General features: G+C 45.6%; 1 protein-coding gene across 1 annotated transcript in view; it reads left to right on the top strand.

The window, feature by feature from the left end:
• The first annotated feature begins 11,070 nt into the window (after nt 1–11,070).
• ENPP6 (ectonucleotide pyrophosphatase/phosphodiesterase 6) overlaps nt 11,071–22,822 on the top strand; it is a 31,114-nt gene continuing 19,362 nt past the window's right edge. The window contains exons 1-2 of the mRNA XM_066548318.1: nt 11,071–11,549; nt 21,506–21,685. Coding sequence (XP_066404415.1) covers nt 11,294–11,549; nt 21,506–21,685 — 436 coding nt within the window. The 5' untranslated portion in view covers nt 11,071–11,293. The remainder of the gene's footprint in view (nt 11,550–21,505; nt 21,686–22,822) is intronic.

The raw sequence follows: 22,822 nt of genomic DNA, 5'->3' as shown, positions 1-22,822 counted from the left end.
CAAAAGAAGACAAAATCCACTTCTCTTTTACCATGTATTCTTTTAAATTGAGTGTTGTAAAGCATTAGTGGTTTCACATTTCATAAAACCATTTAATGCTTGTTTTGAGGAAAGACATACTAGCAGCTGCACAAGGGCCACATAAAAAACAACTTTGGATGAGTAATCATGAGTTTCTGCCTATGGGCTATCCAGCATGAAACCTGCTTCAGAGACTGATGCTTCTCTTCTCTTCCTCAGAAGAGCTTTTCTAAGCTCCTGTGATCAGTATCCCACAGATGGAATTGCTCAGTCCAGTGTTTTGGCGGCTTGGAAGTGCTGACTTGCTTCCAGGGCACTTTAGAGTCTCTCTCTTTTGGCTGATGGCAACAATGCTGTGCCACCCACAGAGAGTTTTCTAAGGAAAATATTTCACACGGGGTATGAGCAGCATTTACCTTCCAGTTTCTTTGGCTTCAGATGTGCTTCAAGTGTCATCAGCAGGAAAACATTTAATGGCTCATGCAATGTATCTTTAATTACTATTCATCCAGTGTCTTACTAATAGATGCTCATGTCATACATTTTAAAATAACAATGCTTGCAATTCATGTTTAGAAAGTATTGGTCCAATCTACCACTTGTAGGTGATTCCTGTGGCATATTCCACCCTGGCAGCAGTGCTATGCTATGAGGACTGAACGAGCAGGGAGTGGTACCGCACAGCACTCCCAAGGGATGTGCCTGACCCCTGTGCAATACTGGTTCCCAAAGGAGAACAGAAATTGGAAATCACCTTCCCAGCCTACCAGAGCCAGGAGGGATGGTGGAGATGCTGGGCACAAGGAAGAGCCTGGGGAGTGGCACAGTGACTGGCAAGGGGCAGTGTGAGCTGCCAGCACCCAGATGAGAGGAAACCACATCAGAGAGACTCAAGCTGGTGTCAGCCTCAGTGACACTGACTCCTTCCCCCAGGAAAGGGAGTGGATAACTCCAGCACTGTGCACAAAGCATGGACTGCATGTTGGCACAGGCTGTGCTTCCACAGGTAAGGACCATCTCCTGGATTTGGGCTTCACACCCAGGTGTGGGGACCTCAATATTTCTCCAGTCTAGCCAGGGTGGACACAGTTTGAGATGCTCCCTTCCTGCTTGCAGTACTGGAAATATTCCTGTTTTTTCCGAGACTCTGCTGCCTCCGGTGCAACCATTTCCAGCTTGTGGAGGAAACTGCAGCTGTGGGGAAGTATAACAAAAAACAAGCAGAGCAAACAAGCTCTTAACCTTATTTCTTGGAAAAAAAGATATCCGTTTCAAATGTTTCTTGCACCTGTGAAACGCACTAGCAGTGCTGTTGTATCCTGAAGGAGCAGTCCTGATGAAAGAAAAATAGCTTCTTTGTTGGGACCTGGTGTGCTTGTGACAGCTATTCAGGAGATGATTTACAGCTCTGTGCTGGAAGCTGGACAGCCACACTCAGTGCTCACATGGTTGCTCTCCATCGTTTCCAAACTTCCTTGAAAGAGCTAAGCACTTTGCCATCTATTTTCTCTTTCAAAAAAACCTCAGAATGAGGTTTTGCACGTGTTGGCTATGCCAAGGAAAATAAATCCTTATTGGGAACTGGAGGCAGAGGGCCATTGGCCCTGGAGGTTATTACAGGGTGTCCAGTTCCAGGAGCTGAGAGTGCTGCAGGAAATCTCAGACGTTTCTTGCTGCCATGCTGTGGATTAACACATCAGCATAATGTCAGGAGGAAAAACACAGAAAATATGAGCCACATGCTATTAAAACAGACTGAGCAAAGAGCTTGGTTGGCATCAGGCTGCTCCAGTGGGCTGGTGCTGGAGGAACCACCCATGCTTTCCACCTCGGGCCACCAGCTGCCCCTGCTCTGCCCACGTGGCCTCAGCCATGCTTTTCCTCTCCTCTGCACAGGAGGTGGCCAGGGTCATGCCTAACAGGATGCAGCCCAGAACCCAGTACCACAGTGCTGGTCAGCCCTGGCCCGTGGCAAACAAGAAGCCATTTTTTCAAATAGGTTTTCACTCAAAAAGCATGGTGAGGCAGGGGGCTGACTGCTTCTGACACAGTATATCAGAGGAAACACTTGTGGCCTCCAGCACTCACAGGCACAGCACAGGGCTCCCTGGAAACAAGGTGAAAATGAACTCTGGGAACATGAACTACTTTGCCGTGGCTTTCTGTGGTGCCTACTTAAAGTGGCAGTGGGAGCACGTCATTTTGTCAAGATGCACGTGCCATTTTTGTGGGCTACTTGTTTTGGTGATAAAAGAGGAAAGATGACAAGGATGGCAAGTTTTTACTGGTTATCCTGAGCAGGGGAAAGGGCACATTTTCACCTGCTTCTCTGTCAGTGGTCAGCATGGTGCCTTCCAGCCCATCCCACTCCTCCCTGCCCTGGGTCAGCCTCAGGTATAGATAGCTACAGGGAACAGTATGGGGAAACAAGAGCCTGAAGTGATTTGGCTTCATGACAACCTTCCTTGTCCCCTGAACAGGTGATAGATCAGGCAGCTGATGTTGGAGGGCTACCAGAAGAAAAGCACCTCTCAGAAAGAATGCAAAGTACTGTGACTTCAGGGATCCCCTGGGATGATGGTTGCCCAAGAAGAAGTAAGCCTTCCAACTGCTTATTTCTCTTCACTTCAGGTAATCAGAGCTTTGTTTATTTTCTTCTCCGAGAAAACCATAAAACTACCTGCAGCTTTAACTCCTCTGAGTCATTCCAGCTGAAGGGAGCACTCAAGAGCAGCCCAGTCACTCAGGCACAAGGGGCAACACTGTGCATGTCCAAACATGCTTCACACATGCTGCCCCTTGGCTTGTTTGCCAGCGTCCAGATGGGCTTATCTGGGCTAGAGGAAAAGCTGTGCCACAGAGGATGTGTAAAACAGCAGGACAAGCAGGATCCCCTTGGCTGGAGGCAGGGAGGTCTCTCCACAGGCAGGAGATGGCCCCTGGAGTCCAGAGTCATTTACAAAAGAAGGAGAAAAGGAAAGGGGGGGCTCTTCAGGTTTTCAGCTTCTCCTGGCAGCATGAACTGTTGCTTTTTAGAAATGGTGATATTGATTGAAAACATATTGACTTCAGGATGTCCATACAAAGAGAAAAGTATTTTTACATATCACTAAATAGGAGCCTCCACACTGGGGGCATATTTCAGGGAAAAGAAAGGTATGATTTCACTCAAGTCTATGATAAGGGCTTTGACAGAGAGCAGAAGAATGTCAAATGACAGACTGTCTTCACTACTGGAATTGAAAAATGTGATTACAAATCCCAGTACTGCGGAGAAGAGCAGTAATACAAAACCACAAAGTCAAGGTAACAGAAATGGGATGCAGATGTGGCACAGTGAATTCAGAGCAGACTAAACATCCTATCTGCAACATCCAGATCCCACTGAAATCCTGCTGAAGTCTGCTTGGACTTGCAGTAAGAGATAATGAGGACAGAAATCAAGGGAATTTATCTCAGACAGAGACCTCTGAGTACTCAGATGGAAAAATCAGATCAGATACCCCAGGACTGAGGGCTGTTCTAGCTCCTGTCCTCAGATCAAAGATTCCTGCCATCACTGAGACCAGCTCCAGCCATAAGTAATATGTTAGGATTTCCCAACCTGAGCCCACAGCTGGTGAGAGAAAGTAATGCTGATCCTGATGACCAGATATGACCCTGCCTTCCTGTAGGGAAGGACGTCATCCATGGTGCTTGGGCAGGGATGGGACTTTGCCTGTAATAAAATCTGATGCAGATAAGGCTTTGCTTGAGAAGTTGTAGCTTGTTGATGGAGAAACACCCAAAGCTGGGAAACAGATATCATGAGAATATTTCTTTACCCAGAGCAGCAGTTGGGTTGTAAAACAGCTTTCTCTTCTCTTGGGAGCAAATTCCCCAGGGGTGACTCCGCGCTCAGCAAGATGAGAACCAGACACTCGTAGTTTCTGAACAATGGGCAAAATTGAGACTTTAATTTGTGTCCTCCAGGTGAGGATTTCAACCTCCAGCATAGCCTTACTAATGAATAAGATACAGCAATGAAAAGCCAGGACTGATGAGATCAAAAATAGGAAAGCTAAGATGGACAATTTGTGGTGACACACCAAAAAAGTGAAGGCAGCTGTAGGCAGCAAACTCTCTCAGCACAGGGCATGCTTGCTGCAGGCAGCCTGTCAGAGACCAGCCTTTGGCACCTCATTATAAATATTCTCAGGTTAGCTTAAATAACTACTGTCAGAATAAAGGCCTGTTTCTTTGTTAGATCATGAGGCAATTCCAACTCCCTCAGTTCTAAGCACTAATGTCAAAAGTTAAAGCTGAACTCCCTGTAACCTCTGGGCTATAAAGGATGCCAAATGCCAAATATTTTTTGAGTTTTAAAATTACATTTTATGCTAGACCTGGATAGTTTACTTTGTAGGTATACTAAGTTCAAGCCAATGTTTTAAGTCTCTTTGTGCTCCATGTAGAAATCTAGCAGAAAGATCAAACATAGAAAATTTTTTTTGTTCTTGGAAAGTGGGCACTGGAATTTTTTCCAGATATTTTAACCTCTCAAATTACCCCTCATTTAATGGGAAAATATGAAACCCAAATACTTTTCTGTATAGGTCTACATTTGACTAGCACTAGATGTCTGTAAGATTGTGCAAGATTGTTGGATTTAATCTCATACTTTCATGTTTTAAGGCTGATGCTCGAGCAAGAGAATAAACTGGCAGGAACTGCTGTGCAAGGCACTGGTGGATGTGCAGAATACCCTGTTGTTTTCTTGGAGGAGCCACTGGCACATGCATAGGTGTGTTGAGTTCAAGTGCTGAGGAACATGTTAGTGTCTCTGCACAGCAGGATTAGTGACACCTACTTTATTTGGCTGATTATAGTTTTGTATTTTTACACTAAATAAATGAAATAATCTTGATCAACCTGCTTAGCTTGCCAAGTTTTCATTCCCACTCACACTATTACATATTGACACCAGTCTCTAGAACAGCAGTAACCTTCACCACAGTCCCCCCCTGTATGAGAAAGGACCACACAGCATAGATGAAGTAGAACATACAGTATCCAGGTGCTTAGGAGTGACTATCTGGTTTTGCTGTCTAGCAAACTTAACTTCTCTGATTTCAACAGAGAAATGCATTGCACAAGATTTCCTCAATGAGATAAAACCTCCTGTTTTTATCTCCTGTTACAGAACACCAATGTTCAGACAAGCACAGTCTTGGGCTAATTAAGCAGTAATGTTGCAGAGATGTGAGTTAGAAATATTGGGGAAATAGTGGTGGTGGAGATGGGTTGATATCCAAGCAAAACTCAAGCTCTTTGGAAGGGTTGAAGACTAGTTTCAGTTCAAGAAAATGAGTCCCCTTGAGCTGGACAGTCCTGTGCTCAGGCTGCCACATCATGGGCTGAGGGAGGAGGTGGTTTTGTGTCACATGCAGCCATCTGCTGGTGCAGGCTTCCCAGGGATTTTTGACCTGCACTCCTACATATCTTTCAGTGACAGAGGTTCCCTGTGTAGTGAGTTTAAGCCCACTGGTGAACTGTTTATTTCTCTTAATTGCCTTCACAACCACTAGGTAGTAATTCATAACCCTCCGTGGCTCTGCAGGGTTCAGGTCAAAACTGTTATTCCAGCCCACACTAGCTGTATGAAACATGCTTTTCCTTAGGGACCTCTTTTGGGAGCTCCTTTGAAGTGATATTTGCATCCTCTCCTTCCCACCTCAGGTGTGCAGAAGTGCAGCCTCTCCTGCTGGGCAGCACCTGTCTGATATAGGGGCTGACATCAGGCAGCACTGCCTGGGTTCAGTCCTGTTGGAGACACATCCCCCCTGCTGCTGGCCCCAGAACCCTTTTCTTCTCTTCTTGGCTATGAATGTGCACTGCAGCAGTTCAGATATCTGTGTAAAGTGGGCAAGAGTGAACTGCAATTAGTGCCCAAGAGAAACCATTAAGAGAAGGTGCTCTTGGAGCTCTGGGTAGTGATCATACAACACTGGGTTAAGAGAGGTGCTAAGCAAAACACGTGAAAGGTTCTCCTAGTAATTAAATACTCCTGTTCACCCTCTGTAAGAACACAAAGTTCTAGGATGGCTGGAGTGTGTGCTGATTGTGTTTACCAGCCCTGGGTGCCCTTTTTTCCTGTGAATCTGTCCCACCTAAGGTTTTAGCAGTCAGGGTTTCCAGGCAAAAGGCCTTGCACACCCGAGCAGGCTATGGTGCCAAGAGCCAACCTCTTTGTTCATTCTAGTTACACTTAATGAAAGCACAGCCTGTTCCCCAAGGACACCATTGTCAGGGAGCATTCACAGAGCAGTGCTGACAATGATGTACCAAGCCCATGCAGCTCCTTGCAAGGAAACTGGAAGCCATTGAGGGGTCTCCACTAATTCATTAAATTTCTTCATGTCCAAGAGATATTCTTCACCTAGGAAAGATATTGATGTGATTGTTGTAGTGAAGGACAGAGTAAGAGATTTGGAGAGGTGCTCTCTAAATGTCACAAATACCCGAATTGAGGAACTTCAAAGAACATTAAACAGCCCCTGGCTGTCAGTCAGGGTGGTCACTCTCCTACTTTGATGTACTCCTTATTCGGCATGTGAGTGTTTTCAGTCAGGCAAGTCTCATACCAGATAGTTAGGTCAGAGGAAAAACTTTGCCTCAAGAAATAGGGAAAGATCCCTGCTTTTCTCCAGGAAAGCTGGAGTTTCTGGCTTTGAAATGCTCTGTAGCTAACAAGTGTGTGACTTTATCATATATACCTGTACATGACTGACAGCAAGAGCAAACCGCTTCTTATGTCTTGAATTCCTCATGGATGAACTACTGCATACCACAAGATCACAGAAATAACTGACTTGACATAAAGTATCATCCAGGAAGAGCTAAGGGACAGCAGATGCCTTGCCTAATGCACACCTCCATGCAGAAGCATTTGTGAGAATGCACACGGCAGGAGAGCAAAGAAAGTGATACTAAACTCCTGCAGCCCAAGACTTCTACCAAGCTAAGACCTTCTGTCAGCTCAGAAGCTAATACAGGTATTGCCAGAGGTTTTCTGTGGAAGTCAGCAGTGGGCCTAGTACCACCTGTGACTTTTTTATCTTGGGCTTGGTGGGGAGAAGAGGAAGAAGAACCTTAGACCAGCAGAATTAAAACTTCAGACTGGCACAAACCCTCTTCTTCAAAGAAATGCAAGCAGCTCAAGGCTTATATGTCTGGATGTGGCCTGCATTCTTCTCTAATGACAGAAAAGAAACAACCAAACTAGTCAGGCTGTATTGGCCAAAGTATTCAACTACTACTGTGTGTGAAGGAGAACGGGAACTGAAAAGGAACTACAAGCTGTCAATGAGTCATGTTATGATTTCTCTTCTTTCTTTCAGAAGAGAAAGAAGGACAAGTTTTCCTCTTAGATTTTCTAGTTCATTGGGAAAAAGGGAAATTTTGTTTTATTTTAGCAGCTGTTGTTCTTGCATGTGCTCCTGGACCTAAGAGCACAGATAGAGTTGCACTGCCAGGAAGGCTGGTGTATCTGACAAGGCAGACTGAGCTGCTGGTGTGAGCCCAGAGAATTTTCTTTCATTTCTATTGTAATGTCTGTGATTTCTGTAGGACTGGGGGAAAAAAAGGATAGATTCAAGGACACTGGAGGCAGTTTCTGCCAAGAGGATTTTTTGAACAATCTAAGTGGCTGAGGATCTCTTCTCAAATAATTTTGGATCAATGGGGTGTCTCCTCACGTTCAATTTGGGTTGAGGGATTTTCTTTCCTTTATGCATGCTTCTTCCTAAACCCTGTCTAACAGCTAACTAGTGAGGACTGTTGTCCCTAGACACCAGCTCAGGCTCTGTTAGCTTTTGTAAGAGCATTTGTATCAAAATATTGTTGTGCTGGAGTCTCCACGGCCATCTGGGGCTTTGTGCAGACAGGGTGCTTACAAATGAATGTGAACCAAAGCAAATCAACATTGCTTGGCATGAATGAAATGTATTGCTAGGATCTGTCTCTGCCAAGCTAGAGACTGTTTGGCTCCAGTCCCACTCTTCAGGGGGATTGTCTGTCAAAACACAAGTTGGTATTATACAGCATCATGGTTACATGGCTCACTAGTCCTTTAACCCCTCCCAAGCCTTACTCTTATTTGTTGAGTGGAAACCTGTAAATTCCAATTCTTAAGGCAGACTTTGAGCTCTGATACCTTGCTCCAATTGTTGCTCATGCCACTGTCAGCTCAGATAGAGCTTTCTCTTAAGGGGCTGTTAAATAAAAGATTGCAACCCTTTTGAAAGGAAGGCATTATTTCATAATGCCTTACAATGATAAGAAGACATATATTTTGTACCATCCCATGATAGAAGCCTGTCTTCTTGGTCTAACCACCTCAAAAACCTTGTCATCCTTTCAAGGTGAGAGAATATCTCAGACACTTTACTGTCTCTCCTTTATTATCCCATTCCTTCATGGGCAGCAGCTTCTGCTGCTGAGCCCTACTGCTAAGCCCAGAGGCCAAACATTAGAGGCCAAGCCAAGCCATCAGTGTGAATGACCTCGTGGGTCTGCCAAGAGGTGCACAATAATATTTCCCTCCCCATTTCTGGATGTATTTCTGACTTCATTCAACATAAGTATGGACATAATAAATTACCACAGTGGCTTGGCCAAGACATGACACTACAGGTGGCTCCAAGCCCATAACATCCAGTTTTTGCTATAGTGAAAATCCACAGTGAGCACTAGTGCTCACTGTGGATTTTCACTATAGCAAAAAATGCTATAGTGAAGTGCTGTATCTGAACACAAGTTCTGCAGGGCTACCTCCCATCCTGGAAGCCCAGCCAGGGGCAGCAGAAGAAGGATGTGCACATTCCCCTCAGGAGGTGGATGAAATGGCAGATCCTTGGCTGAGACCCCGTGGAGTCTGGAGCTGGCTGAGAAGAGCAGTGTCTCTCCATAGGTGTGCCAGGCAGCACGTGCCATCCCTCAGGCCAGCAGCTGCCCAGAGCAGTGCCCAGGCTGTCACGTCTCCCAGCAGCCTGGTGCAGCTGCAGCTCATCCCTGGGGGCAGGGCAGGGGCAGCCTTGCACAGCCTGGGACGCTGGCAGAGCACGGACCGACTGCCCGGTCACGCAGCCTCATGGCTTTCCCTTGCACGGCAGGATTGGTGTGTTCTCCTCCCACATCCAGGCTAGAGCATGCCCATGTCTGCTCAGGGGACCAGGACCTTTTATCATCCCGGGGACCACAGTCCAGATTGCCCTCTCATGGACAGGAAGCTTTATGGATGGCCCCAGGGCTCAGCTGTCTCTGACACAGGTGTGGCACAGCTGTGTGACCCCAGGTTGGTTTTTGCTGAGGAAACTGCTGCTGCACTATGAGAAAATAAATTAGTTACAGCCAAGCAAGATAAAAAAAGTCAAAACATAGAATTAAAGTTGTCAAGATGATGATAGCTAGCAATGCAAGGCTTCCAAAGTAAATGTTATGTGAAGAGGGATAAAGCCCCAAATGGCTAGGTCCCTATGTTGCTCTAAAGATGCCTGAGCTGGAGCTTAGAAATGCTCCAAGTTCTTGCCTCAGGTTTAACTGATGTGAGGGTATCTCCCAAGTGCTGGACTCCAAGATGGGAATGGAAAAAGGGGCACATGAAAAAAAAGGGGAAAAAAAAGTGGCTGGGCACATGACACAGAGGGAAATGTCGAAAAAGAGTGCATTTAGTCTGCTGATGGGGAGGAAGCGTGAGGAATTTTACTGAAAAGGTGAACAACAGCACCAGTAGCTGAAGGGCCTGTGCAGTTCTGCTGGGCTGCACTCATACTCCATCCTCTTCCACCTTCCTGGAATGACTACCTTGTACAGAAAGTCCCAGCACCCTTTCCCTGACAGAGCATCTTTTTTCTGGAGCTGGAAGCCCTGTGGGAGGAAGGCATGAACAGAACATCCCCAGCCATGTCCTGGGAGCAGTGACCTGCAGGCAGCAGTTTTGGCTCATGGGCACCAGCACCCCGTACAACATTGTGCAAAAGGCACAAGCTTTTGTGCAAAAGGCAGGCCAGGACATGAGGAGGGTTTGCAAGGGGCTAAATAAGAGTTTGGTGCAAACGGGGCTGAAAGCTGTCTTGCTGAGCTTGCACCAGCACAGTATTTGGTAAGAGGTAACTGGATGTGCTGGATGTGCAATGGGGAGATTTTTAAGGAGCAAGGAGAAGTTCAGATGCCCACATTGGAGCGGTGGCCAGCCATTGCAACCTTCCCCTAGTGGAAACATCTGCAAAAGGCATTTCCCACAGTTAGATGTTATGTTATCAATGCTATGAAATTCTTTTATTTGGCAAAAAGAAATAAAGTAAAGAAAGTAAAGTGTAGTTATGGTGTACAACAGGTGCTGGAATTGCATTAGAAATATAGTTAGGTTTTTGTGAAGGAGAGGCACCTGGTGGTGACTCATGACTAAAATGTGAGCACTTTTTTATTTTTAATATGAAATTAGGCACCATCCAGCACTTCATATTTAAATAATATCAACAGCCAGAAAATACATGTATCAATTATTATCTAGCTGAAGCTAGATTTTTCTGCTGGTACATCAGGAGCAGGGCAGCACAGACGAAACCGAGAGGACAGGAACCTATGTAGGGAGTTGCATCTAGGTAGAGGAGAGGCTGCTCAGCTGGAGCTCTGCGGTACCGCCATGCCATCGAAATGCTGGACCTCAACTCACATATACTGCACTTCCCAGCTGGAAAGATGCTTTGTCTTAACCTCGCTCTGAGTTCTATCAGAAGCCACAGCCGGAGAGATGCGAAGAAAGCCGGCGTTCGCGCTGCTGGGGATGTGAGGCTGTGTTTCAAAGGCTGCAGCCCCTCTCTGCGAGCCCCCGGCTCGGAGCGGGGCTGTGCTGGGCGGTGAGCGGGCTGCGCTCCATTCCGTGCCGTTCCGTGCCGTTCCGGCGGTGGGAGCGCGCCGGGCTCCCGGTCCCTCCTGGCCGGGGCCGGCGGGCAGGGTGCCCGCGCTGCCTCGGGAGCGTCTGCGGAGCGTCCTGAAAGGCTCCGGCTACTTCTATGCTGGATGTTCCCCATCGGTGCGAAGCATTTTTTCCTGCAGCTGGGCAGGACCAAGCTCTTTCCTCAGCTCGAGGTTAATCATCTGCCTGCAATTAACCAGTGACCTCCCACGCCTGGCGTGCAGCGCTGTAGCTTTAACGCGGGCGCTGCGAGCGGAGGGGACAGCAGCGCCAGGGCCGGCCCGGAGCCGCTCAGATCCCTCAGATCCGTCTGCCATGGGGAGCCGCAGCCTCCTCGCCGCCCTCCTGGCCGCTGCCCTCGCCGCCCTCCTGCCGCTGCCCGCCGCCTCCTCGGGCCACCGCAAGCTCCTGGTGTTCCTGCTCGACGGCTTTCGCTTCGACTACATTGATGACAGCGAGCTGGAGGATCTGCCGGGCTTTCGGGACATTGTGACCATGGGGGTGAAGGTGGATTACATGACCCCAGACTTCCCCAGCCTCTCTTACCCAAATTACTACACGCTGATGACGGGTGAGTACCTGTATTTCTGTGCTGAGATGCTCCTCAGAGCTGCCAGCTCCCTGTGCCAACGTGGAAGGCAGCTCCCTGTGACTTTTTCTTCCAAAGAAGTTATAAAAATAACCCAAGTCGTGCTTTTAGCTGGGAGTTTAAAAGCACTGTGGCATCACAGCTCAGAATTGTTTCTCTGAAATGTGTTCCAAATGTGGAAATGCCACCTGGAATTAATTTTCTAAGTTCCCTTTTGCTCATGCAAGGTGTAGCTGGGTCCCAGCCTGCTGCCAGCTCAGCATCACGGCCAGCCCACCTGGTGCAAGCACCAAGGGGACTACTGCATATATATAGAACATAGAAACAACTGGGATTACGTGGGAAATGAATACAGAGACTGCTCAGGGGCTTTAATAAAAATGCATGTGAACCAAGTGTGGCTACACTAAGAAGTTATTTTCAGTCAGCAGGTCTGACTGAAAATTTCAGTCAGCAGTTTTGGCAAGTTCAGCATTAAATTTCTTTTTAAATTTAGTAGATTTTCTGTTTTCTTAAGTTTGCTACAAGTCCTCATATCTGTAATAACTCAAAATAGCCAAATGGAAAAACAGTCAGGATTTTTGCTTTTCCTCCCCTGCAGTTTTTCAGAATGTCCACAGGAGGCTTTTAGAAAATTGAGAGGACAGACATAATTTTCAGGATGCTGATTTGCTTTTAATCTTATGTGGAGGACACATGATTATAGTGACACTAGGAAGGTGCAGAGAGCAGAGCTGGGCCAATTCCTTCAGAGGCAGACACCAAGGAAGCAAAAATTAAATAAAAAACCCAACAAAACAGGTTGGTTTGTTTGTTTTTTTCTTCTGGAGTTTCTACTTGGATTTTTCTCTGGGACTATTGAATAAACAGGAGTTTCCAACCAATGAGGAGATGTAAGAAAATCTATCCTCTCCTAAGATATGTGGCATCTTCCGCTATTCTTGGAACAATGCAGTGCCCAGTGATTCATATACTGCTTGCTGGGAAAGCAAATAGATGCCATTGTAAGACAAAAATCTGACATCAGTTGTGCCCAGCTTGTTTTGAAACTGCTTAACTCCTTCTTCCCTCTCTCTCAAGAGAAACACTTTTCTCTTGCTCATCTCTGATCAGAGAAGAGTATAAAACCATCACAGGGCTGGTTTAGATTCTTTTTCATTATTTGGTGCAAATATATGAATGTAGAATAAATGTTGTGACAGAAAACAGAGGTGTTCCACTCCAGGTCATGTTCTTTAGGTGTATGTAGGCAAACCGACCTAACACTTCGTAGGTGCAAAAAAAACTTGGATGGAGCTGTTAAAGAGAAGAAGAAAAGTGAGTGACATTTCACTCCTAACCACATTTAGTCATCATTCCTATTAAATATATATATATAAAGTGAAGTCTATTATCAGCCTTTTGAAGAGTTTTGAAAACCTCCTACTTTGTACTCGGAAAGAAGTTTTGTTGTAAGAGATGAAACACCACTACTGGACTTTTCATATTTTTAGTAGAGTCTTGCACCTCAGTCTGAAGCAATAACATAGTCTGTGAGACAAAACAGTCTTATTGCAAGTCTCCCTGACTTTATGATAGAGATATCAATGCAAATACAATTTAATTGCAAATAGCAATTCACCTCCCTAACACATGAGTCACAGTAGTATTAAGTAGGTCAGGAACCAATTGAGGACTAAGTTTAGGTGAGGAACATCGCCCAGAGGAACATCCAAGTCTGCCCTTTGGCCCTTGGGGTGTTAGTTAACCCCATGACTGTGTCTTGGCATGACAGCAGGGTAACTGCCATAGCTGCACTGTTCTTACCCTTTGGGGTCATGGTGCCATTTCCACTGAGATTTTATGGGATGGTGGGGTTAGGAGTGCAGAGCCTGTGGCAGATGTAGTGTTAAGCTGTGTTTAGTCTGCATCCATTAAATTTGCAAAGCTGGGACAGGTTTTGGAGAAAATTCAGCATGGCAGGGGGACACAAGCACCATGCCATAGTGACCTGCTTTGGGAATGGCAAGCTACTGTTTCCCTGGTGCTGCTGTATGGGCATGGGGAAGCTTTCATCACATCTCACCAGCCATGCAGCCCCTCTGCTGCAGGCAGACACAACTGTAACTGCTTTTGGTTCTGTTTGTGACTAGGATGTCTGGGAGTTAAATGCTGCCATAATTTCTTCTGAGAAATCAGGAACAAATTATTTTTCGTGTCTTGTCCTACACTGCTGTTTCAGGAGCTACTCAGAAAGTCTCATTTTAACTTCCAAAACATTGCATTTGTCTTCATTGTAGTATATTGGAGTCTTTCAAATCAGTTTAAGAAATTGCACATTGCCTGGCTTGTTCATGATTTCCTACTTTGGGGTTTTTGTGTTTGTTTTGTGATTTGATAAATACTCCTGTCCCTTCTTTCTCTGCTCATTCACAAGGCCTTATGGCTCCACAGGAGCACTCATGGCTGCCAGGTCTTGGACAACATGTGCATAGAAGAGTTGTAGTTTGTGTGTATCTGACTTGCCTCTGCTCATTCTTGTGAGCAAGGCCTTTCCTTTCTGTCTACTGCATTTCACCCCACATCCATGCAACCTTCAGGACTCCAGAGCAGTTGAGTTGTTACCAAATATGAGAAGTTCTGACTCGTTTCTGTGGCTTTGGAGGAGGACAGTGGACTCTGCCCCTCAAATACCATCACTGTTGGGACTGGTCAGTCTCTTCAGACATGAACTCAGCTCCTCCTCCTGCCCAGACCTGCAGGCAGAGGTTGTGGAGATCAGCAGCATCAGCCCCAGGGCTTCTCAGCGCAGATGCCAAGCAGATGAAACCATAACTGTTGACCAGAAGCCACATATCTAAAAGCAACTAATGAGAACCACATCCCTTTCTGCTGAGGTGAGTTGCTGGGTGAAGCACTGACACAGCAGGACAAACAGGGTGCAGCCTCTGGAAATTTTGGAAGGAAAACATGGGAGGGACGTGGCTTGCTTGTGGTCATGCAGTGCTGCAGGGCTATGGCAGAGCACTTCATGGGTCCTCCTCCTGCTGCTATTAACCTGTGAGAAGATACTTGCTGGAGCTTCCCCAAGACACACAGAAGGCCCCAGCCCAGAGGTCTTTTCCTTTCCTACCCCAACTATGAGAAAGAAAACCAGAGCATAGAAAAATGTAAAATCACTAAGTAACTCAGAGTTTGGGATGAAGCTCCAGTTTTCCTGCAAGCCAGGGCATGGCATCAGGACCTGCTATTTGCTTGAAGAAGCATCATACAAAATCCAGATCAGGGCTGGTGCAAAGGGATCTCACTGACAAGCAACCAGAGAAGCTGTTTAGTTGCAAAAACGTGGTGCTGTGCAAGGTAGCTCATGGATGTGCTAGCTTAAAATCCAACTCTTTGAAAAGCAGTCTTCTCTGGCAACTTCCAGCATGCTGTGTTTCTTAGTATTGGCTTCTACTGAGGCAGAAAGGCTCGTTTTTAGGTGGTTGGGCTGCTTTCTGAGCTGCTGGACTGAATCCTGCCTGGTGTGCTGGCTCTCCATGGTGCAGTTACAATATTGCAATTGTTGACCTGAAAAACATGAAATGGAGAATTAGGTAGAAGGAGATGTTACAGCTGTGACAGAGCTTTTGCAGGACTCTGTGGGCTTGGCAAGGGAGGTAAGAAGTCCAAATATGTCTATTCGAAAAGGCTCCCTTAATCATACCATGTACTGTTTGTTTTGGAAAGGGAGGAATTAAGACCACAAGCCATCTTGGGTTGTTATCCTGTGGGGAGTTTTTAATTTTTCCCTTTCCCTGCTGCGTCCTGGCTCTGCAAGGAGCTCTCATGCCAAGTTCAGTGGAAAATCTGAGGTCTCCCCTGTATGCACTGCAAGGCAGGAGTTACTGCTTCAGAGCACTTCAGCCACATCTGTCAAGAAAAGCTGCTCATGCTCTGGTTGGGTCTCCCTTACCTGACAACCTGCAGGTGTCGGAGGGGTGATGAAGGACTCCCTGCAGCCCAGCTCTCCTGAAGTCTCCCCCAGCTGAGAGCACTCAGGGGCACCTCACATTTCCAGCCAGCTTAAACAAGAACAGAGAGTATCACATCTGAGATAGAAATCCAAAAAGGATTTCTTTTCCAAGATCATAATTAGAAATGAAGTCTTTCTGGCAGGTCTTCCATGTGGGTGTGCCAGCTGCCTGGTCAGCTGTGCAGCCCCACATCCAAGAGTCACTTGGCCTCCATGGGAAGCAAAGGGATTGCAGAGATGGGTGGGGAACTGCTTGGAGAGGAGCCAGCAAGGCGCCTCCATGTGCCTCTTTGGACAGGACCTGATCTTAAATAAGTGGCAGAGGGGCTGTGAGGTCCCCTGAAGCTTGAGGGGTGGAGGAAAAGGTAGACCAGAGGACATTTTAGTCTCCTGCACCCCAAGTGAGGGCTGTGGCCCTTTGCGGGGGTGCCCAGACTTGCTGTCACACAGTGATGACACATTTGGGTGTTATCTAAAATACAGGGGTGGTTTGTGGTGTTTCCTCAGCCACTGCAGCTCATCCCTACATATGCCATGACCTCTTCCTCTGCATACCAGTAGGGAATGGGGTGACATGGCAGAGCTCCCACGGATAGGTGACATCAAGGTCCACTCTGCCAGACTGAAGATTTCACCCATCTTCCATGTTTCAACAATCTTCCCTTCGCTCCTCACTCTTGATGTTGGCATACTTAACTGCTGAGGGGCTTTGGTGGATGATGCCAAAGTCTAACAAACAGTCTACATCTGTTCTCCCCTGAGCACAGCAACTCAACATACACTGCACCCCATTTATTCCATGTTTTCTGGGAGAAAATACCCTGTGGGCTCCCAACCCTGGAATCCCCTGCAGTCTGGCTGATGTGCACACATACTCGTACTGTTTACTGTGAGAGGTTTCCTGATTAAAAATACAGCAGCTCCAGGCTCCTTCCACCCAGTACCTGAAGGAAGCCCAGCCTGGTGATGGTTCTAGTGGATGCCTCTTTTCTGCTGCACAGGTAATGGCATCCTGACTCCAGCCTGGTCCAGAAAAGGATGCTGACAATTTCTGTTCAGCAGTTAAGCAAATTCTGTGTAAGCAATACCTGCATGTTTTCTGAGGAGTAAAAAAAAAGGAAGGATAGGAGTACAACAGGGAAGTTTATTACATACACATGAACTAAAACTATCTCTACTTTATGAGCTAGAAGCTTAGAAAAAATCCAGAAAGACACAAAGTGCACGATGAGTGAAAAGGGAAAATTACTTTTTCTCAAAGATGTTTCTCAAACATCTACAGATGCCAGCAGCAGCAGAGATTTAAAAGATTCTGTTTGTGACATAAAGCTCTGAAATCAAGTCTCTTCTTGGATTCATTAGCTTTCCATTTCTAAAATTCTGTGTTGGGAAGCAAAAGAGCATGAGCTGTGGTAATACTGTTAACTGGCAGAGAAAGGGTACTGTCACAGCAAGAACAGGCTGGAAAAGTTAGTGGGAACCAGGAGGATTTTTTTTTTCCACATTTTTCCTCTCACGTTGTTTACTCACCACCTGCAGAAAAGCTGCAATGCCAAGCGTCAAGATTTTTCTCTTTCTCAGACAAAATATTGCAAAAATCTGTGTTTGCTTCTACCAGTTAAAAAATTGGAAACACTCCTAAAATGTAGAACAGAAAGTTTTTTCTAACCCATGTTCAAGTAACAACAATGCTACAAATTAAAATACAGAGCTTTTTTTCTCCTCATTAGCTACAATCTCACAGCTCACAACCAGTGTACCTACTGCCAGCTGTTAGCTAAGTAGACATTCACATATCAAGGTATTTCTTAGCCCAGAGCTGAAGTCCCTACCAGAGGCTCATACTCTGCTCAATAATGCAGGCAGCAGCTTTGCCCATTGTTCTGCCCTGTGCTTGGAACTTCAGTGCCCTCAAGTCACATCCAGCTCTGGGGGTTCAGGGGTCCCAGAGTGGTCCCTGAGCCCACAACAATTCAGTAGAACAATCAACAGCTCAGAGTCCTGGCTCTCTAGGGACACAAGACCTGACTTCCCACACAAGAAAGCATCTGCAAAGCCTCAGCTGGATGATTTATTAGCAATTTTTGTGCACCCCAGCCCTGGCCCCATTATGAAAGCATTAAAGAGTTTCAAGGTCTTACTAAATGAATTCCCTTTAAGGAAAAAAATAATGCTGTGTATAGCTGAGATTTTTTCTGTGCTTTTTGATGTGATCCTACTTGAATTGCAAAGTCTTGCCTGACACAGGCTAAGGTGTTCATGCTTTGGCTTTGTCTGATATTAGAGGTCATGAAAATTTGGAAAGATTTTGCCAGCAAACTCCTTTGGAACATGAATTGCCCATGCACATCATGCAAATACTGTTTTTACTTAGGGGTCTGCAGATGGCAGGGCCACTTTGCCCAGGCCAGCATTCCCCCGAGACTTCTCATGAGCTCTGGCCTTCTCCAGGCTCCTTAAGGTTTAGCACAAGGGTTTTGTTTTTACCCTGTGGTCTTTCTTGTCAAAGCAGAGCAGGTGACACCCATCAGGGGAACAGCAGAGCAGTGCATAGATCAAAGCTTAGTTCCTGGGGACAGCAACTGCTATATCTGCTCCGGAACAGGAATATGGTGCTGGCGACTTTTAAGTCCTGCTTTCTTCATCCTTATAGGAGGCAGCATGAGCAGGGCAGAGCATTTCCCAAGGCAAGTCATCCAGCTGTTTGCATGGAGGAATTTCACTCTTCCCCAGACTGCATAGCCCTGTGGCAGCCTTGCAGTGCTTGCAGCTGCCCCCCTGACTCTTGCCACTTTCCAGAGAGTGGGGACATCGCGGTGGAAGATGAGAGGAAAGCTTCCACCATAGCAGCAAGGCACATATATAATATTGCATAGTACATTTAGCTAAATGCAGGTACTGGTCTTCACCATCAGATTGTGGCACCTTTGCTGCATTGGCTAATAGACACACTGTGGGTTCTCTGATAAATCTGCATTGCTCAGTGCAGAGATGGCAGATGCCCCAGGAGTGCACATGCTGGTTTCTGGATCTCACACACAGCCAGGGCAGGGTGCACAGCACTCAGTATTACTGTGCTGCTGCTGTGGGTGGCCCAGTGGCTGTGTGTTCTGCTGGCTTTTTAAATTTCGTCTTTGTTTTGCAGAGATTCATTTGAATGCTGACAAAAGTGCCTGGAGACACGGGAATGTGCTTTAGACAAATGCTGTATGAAGTGTAGTGTCCAAGTAAGCTGGAGCATGCAGACTTGCAAATGCTTTTGCTGGCTCTCCTCCAGAAGGATACAGCAGTTATCATATTCTTGGGAACTATACCCTCTTTGTTTTCATCTGTTGCTTGAGAAAGGAGTAATTTTTACTACAATTACAGTGAGTTTAAATAGTGACATCTGCATGCTGAAATTGCTTTCTGCCCCGTTTCTATTTTTGAAACTCTTAAGATAATGTTTGATTACTGAGGAAAGCTACAGTAACGGAAGAATTAATAAATTCTGAATGTTATGGTGACTCTCTAACAACATGTTGCTATTTTGATAATGATTAAGGAAGTACACCAAAGGCAGTTTTCTTAGGCTGGAGAAAACAAGTAAAAACGGGATATAAAGAAAAAGAGTTGGATGGGTGACCCAAAAGAAACTTGAGAAATGGCCTAAATTCTGTGTACAAGTATCCTGGGGGGAGGGGGCAGGGGCAGAAATTCCAGTTATTCCAGGGCTTTTCAATCTAGTGAGCAAGGCTCAGAATAGCCATGGTTAAAGACTACCAAGGTCAAAAATAAAATTAGACATCAGGCATACTTTTGAACATTGTTAACTGATGACAAATATTGGGAGGAAGAGGTTAATTGCTTGATTACTGATGTCTTCCAAGGAGGTCTAGGGGCTTTCTGAGACACAGGCCACAGGTAAGCAGGCATGAATGGCATTAAATGGTCATATCTTTGACGTGTTGCTCACCTGATCTTCTATTCTGACCCTGTGAACCAGGGATGTCTGCAATGAAAACTGATGCCTTACAGTCTTCCAGGTCTCTTTTTCAACAGTAAAAGAAAGGATTTGGAGTCCATAGAAAACTGAACTAATCAAATGTGGAGAACAGAACACCGTCCTCTGTATTAGTTCAAACAGTTAATTAAATTTCCCAACAATACTACAAAGAACCATCTCCAATCTCTTCCTTTAAAAAGTGGACAAACAGCAGATCTTAAGTCCTGTAGGATGAGTAGCAGCTAGAGCTCATTAGCTCTATATGAAGACTACATTACACATCATACAGATCCCTAATATGTAGGTTTCACACTGATAGAGCTTCAGCTCTGACCTGTAAGTTTCCCAGGCTGGCACAAATTGCCTGCTGCAGTTTATCATGTTGATTGATGCTTAGGAATACATGGGATTCAAGAAGCTGAGGTTGTCCTGTAAATTGTACAGCTGTGCTTTTGATGCACTCTAGAGACTTCCCTTCTCTCTCTTTTGAGACTTACAGAAAAGAGAGCACTTGGCAGCCTGAAGAGAACAGATCACTGCCCATCCAATCCATCAGTTCTCCTATATTAAACCTGTTTGGGTTAGTATGATAAGTATTGACTGCCACAAACTGGGACCACTTTTTTCCTCTGGGAAGGAGGAAATGTTCTGCATGATTGAAATACTTTTTAGTAGGGAAGGAGAGTTCAAAATCCATTTCAAGATCACATGCTCCCAAAGCATAGAGAGTCCTCTGCATGAAATGACATCTTTTCAGAACAAGAATACCAAGGTTATTTCAGTTCTGATCACCATGCTCAGGCTCAAAATAATCAAAGCCTGTTATCTGAATCCCTGCAATAACATGACTCACCAGCTAATGAGGACAGTGTCTATCACATGTCATTGCTTTTTAAGATATGTAAATAAGGAACTTCCAGTACAACTTATTCTTCAACATTTCTTTTCCCATTTATGTTAATTCATCTTCAGAATAATTATTAAAATATAGCATCTTCTCTTCTGAAAATTACAAGAAGTCAAGAAATAGAAGATCTCTCTCAGTTATGATATACTAGTTTCTTGTAATATGAAGTTGCCCAAGGGCCCCTCAGTACAGTAAGAAGCCTGAACATGTCTGATGAAGTTATTGCTGTGCCCACAAGCAAGAACAAAGCATGATCATTGCAAGAAAAAAAAAAGAAAAATGAACAATAATGGAAAATAACAGTAACATATAAATGTTTTTGCCTAGGCTTTGCCCGTTTGCAGAAAAACAGTGTGCCCTATGGATCAAAGAAGGAGAAATACAAATTTCTCAATCTTTGTTTCTAGATTGTGCTCTTATCACCTTCTGTTCACAGCTTGCTTCCCACAGCAGGTTGTGAGTGCTGATGGGTACCTTAAAATGGCCTCAGACTTGGCAGGTGTTGGGTGTGTTGAAGGAGCCAGGTGTCAGCCAAACATGTGGCACCCATGGGCTGCTGCTGACATAGTTTCTGTGTGGGGCTGGGTTTGAAATGTTAAGCAGGACACGGGGTGCAAGGTTTGTTTTTTCTGGCCTCAGCTGTTTAAAATTTGGCTGCCTGAAGCTGAGAAAAGGCTGTGATCTTTCTCTATCAATAATTGAGAGCGTGTGCACCTCCAGATACCCCAATGCCTATCTTAGGGTGGCACGAATTGCTTTCTAGACATGACTCTTCTTATCTGTTGATTGTGAAGGGAACACAGGGGGCTGAAAAACTTTATCAACTAACTTTTGGGTGCCTGAACTGGGGGATTTAGTAATCAAACTGAGCACCTCAGTGAAAGGTAAGAGTCATTTCATGAATGGTTGCAAGGTAAGAGATCCTGGAATTCAAGACAGGGCTTTTCAGCTGATTTGCTGGATGATCCAGTAGTAGCAGTGGTGGTGATGCCAGCATCCTTCTACTGAAGAACACCAGTCTGATTGTGCTGCTTTTGTCTCCACTCTCGAAGGTCGCCACTGCGAGGTCCATCAGATGACTGGAAACTACATGTGGGACCAGAAGGCAAATGTATCATTTGATATTGGTGTGAATAAAGAAAGCCTGCTGCCTCTCTGGTGGAATGGATCAGAGCCTCTGTGGGTCACTATGATGAAAGCTAAAAAGAACGTTTCCATGTACTACTGGCCAGGTTAGTATGTGAAAAATTCCTACAATGCACCTTGACATCTGAGCACTCCGTATGCTGTAAGAACGGCTCTCTAATACAGTTCTGAAATACAGACAGGAATTTTATGTGCTTTACTAAGCAGGCATAGAAATGAATTAGCTTTTCTTCAGTCATGATAATTTGCATATGCTTAGAAAGGAGAAAACTGAAGTTCAGTAGAGGCAGATTTCCACTAAATGCTAGCTTCAGGAGGATGCTGGCTTGATGAGCATCCCCTCCTCCATCAACTGCTTTTTCCTCTTGTCCACCTGTAACTTCTGCTATGCTGAATGGTTGCTCCATGGTTCACGGTCCAATCAAAGTTAAACAATAACCACCTCCCCCAGTGTTTCTTTGGTTTTAATGTGGAAATTAGTAGCTGAGAGCTGAAGATTATCTGCTCTCTGAGAACAAGAAAATCCAGCTGAAAGCAAAGCATCCTTGTCTTCTGGTCCTCCTTCATTGTTAATTCATCTGTGGTCCCAGTTGGTCTGAGTCTGGGCCATTATTTGGAGGGACTGGCCTTTCTGTTCCTCATTTGTTAGATATTGGACCACTGGAATGACTAGGGATGTGCAATAATGAGTCCTTTTTATCAAACAGAAGTATTGTATCCCCTTAGACCACACGTTTAGGGACTCACATGGAAATAGATGTTCCAGCTGAGCAACCAGACCAAATCCCTTGCAAAGCACCCAGATTCTCAACATTTTTACTTTCTAACTGCTCCCTACCCTAAGCAGTCTGCAGATACCCTCAATGTGCAAGCACAGGCTGGAGGACCAGAGAGCTGTTAGGAGAGCTGTAGAGCACAGCCAGTGCCAGCAGCACAGCACAGGGCAGTGGCAGCTGACTCATGCCATGGGCTCCTGGCCAGCTTGTCTCTGCATCCCAGTGCACGTGTGCCTGGCCACAGGCTTCCCATGCAATGTGGCTAAGGGTGTCCTGGCAAAAAGCCCATGATTCTAAGGAATGGGAAGAAAGAGTGAACCAAGATGAAAAACATTGAAAAGCCATCCAGAGTGTTTCTACAGTGCTGAGGAGCAAAAAGATCTGAGGGTGACAATATTGCTTTATGGACTCAGAGGCAGTCAAAGAGTTTACATCAGCCCTGAAAAA

The sequence above is a fragment of the Molothrus aeneus genome, chromosome 4 (genome assembly GCF_037042795.1).
Source record: "Molothrus aeneus isolate 106 chromosome 4, BPBGC_Maene_1.0, whole genome shotgun sequence".
Classification (NCBI taxonomy): domain Eukaryota; kingdom Metazoa; phylum Chordata; class Aves; order Passeriformes; family Icteridae; genus Molothrus; species Molothrus aeneus.
This window is presented reverse-complemented; position numbering and strand designations above follow the sequence as displayed.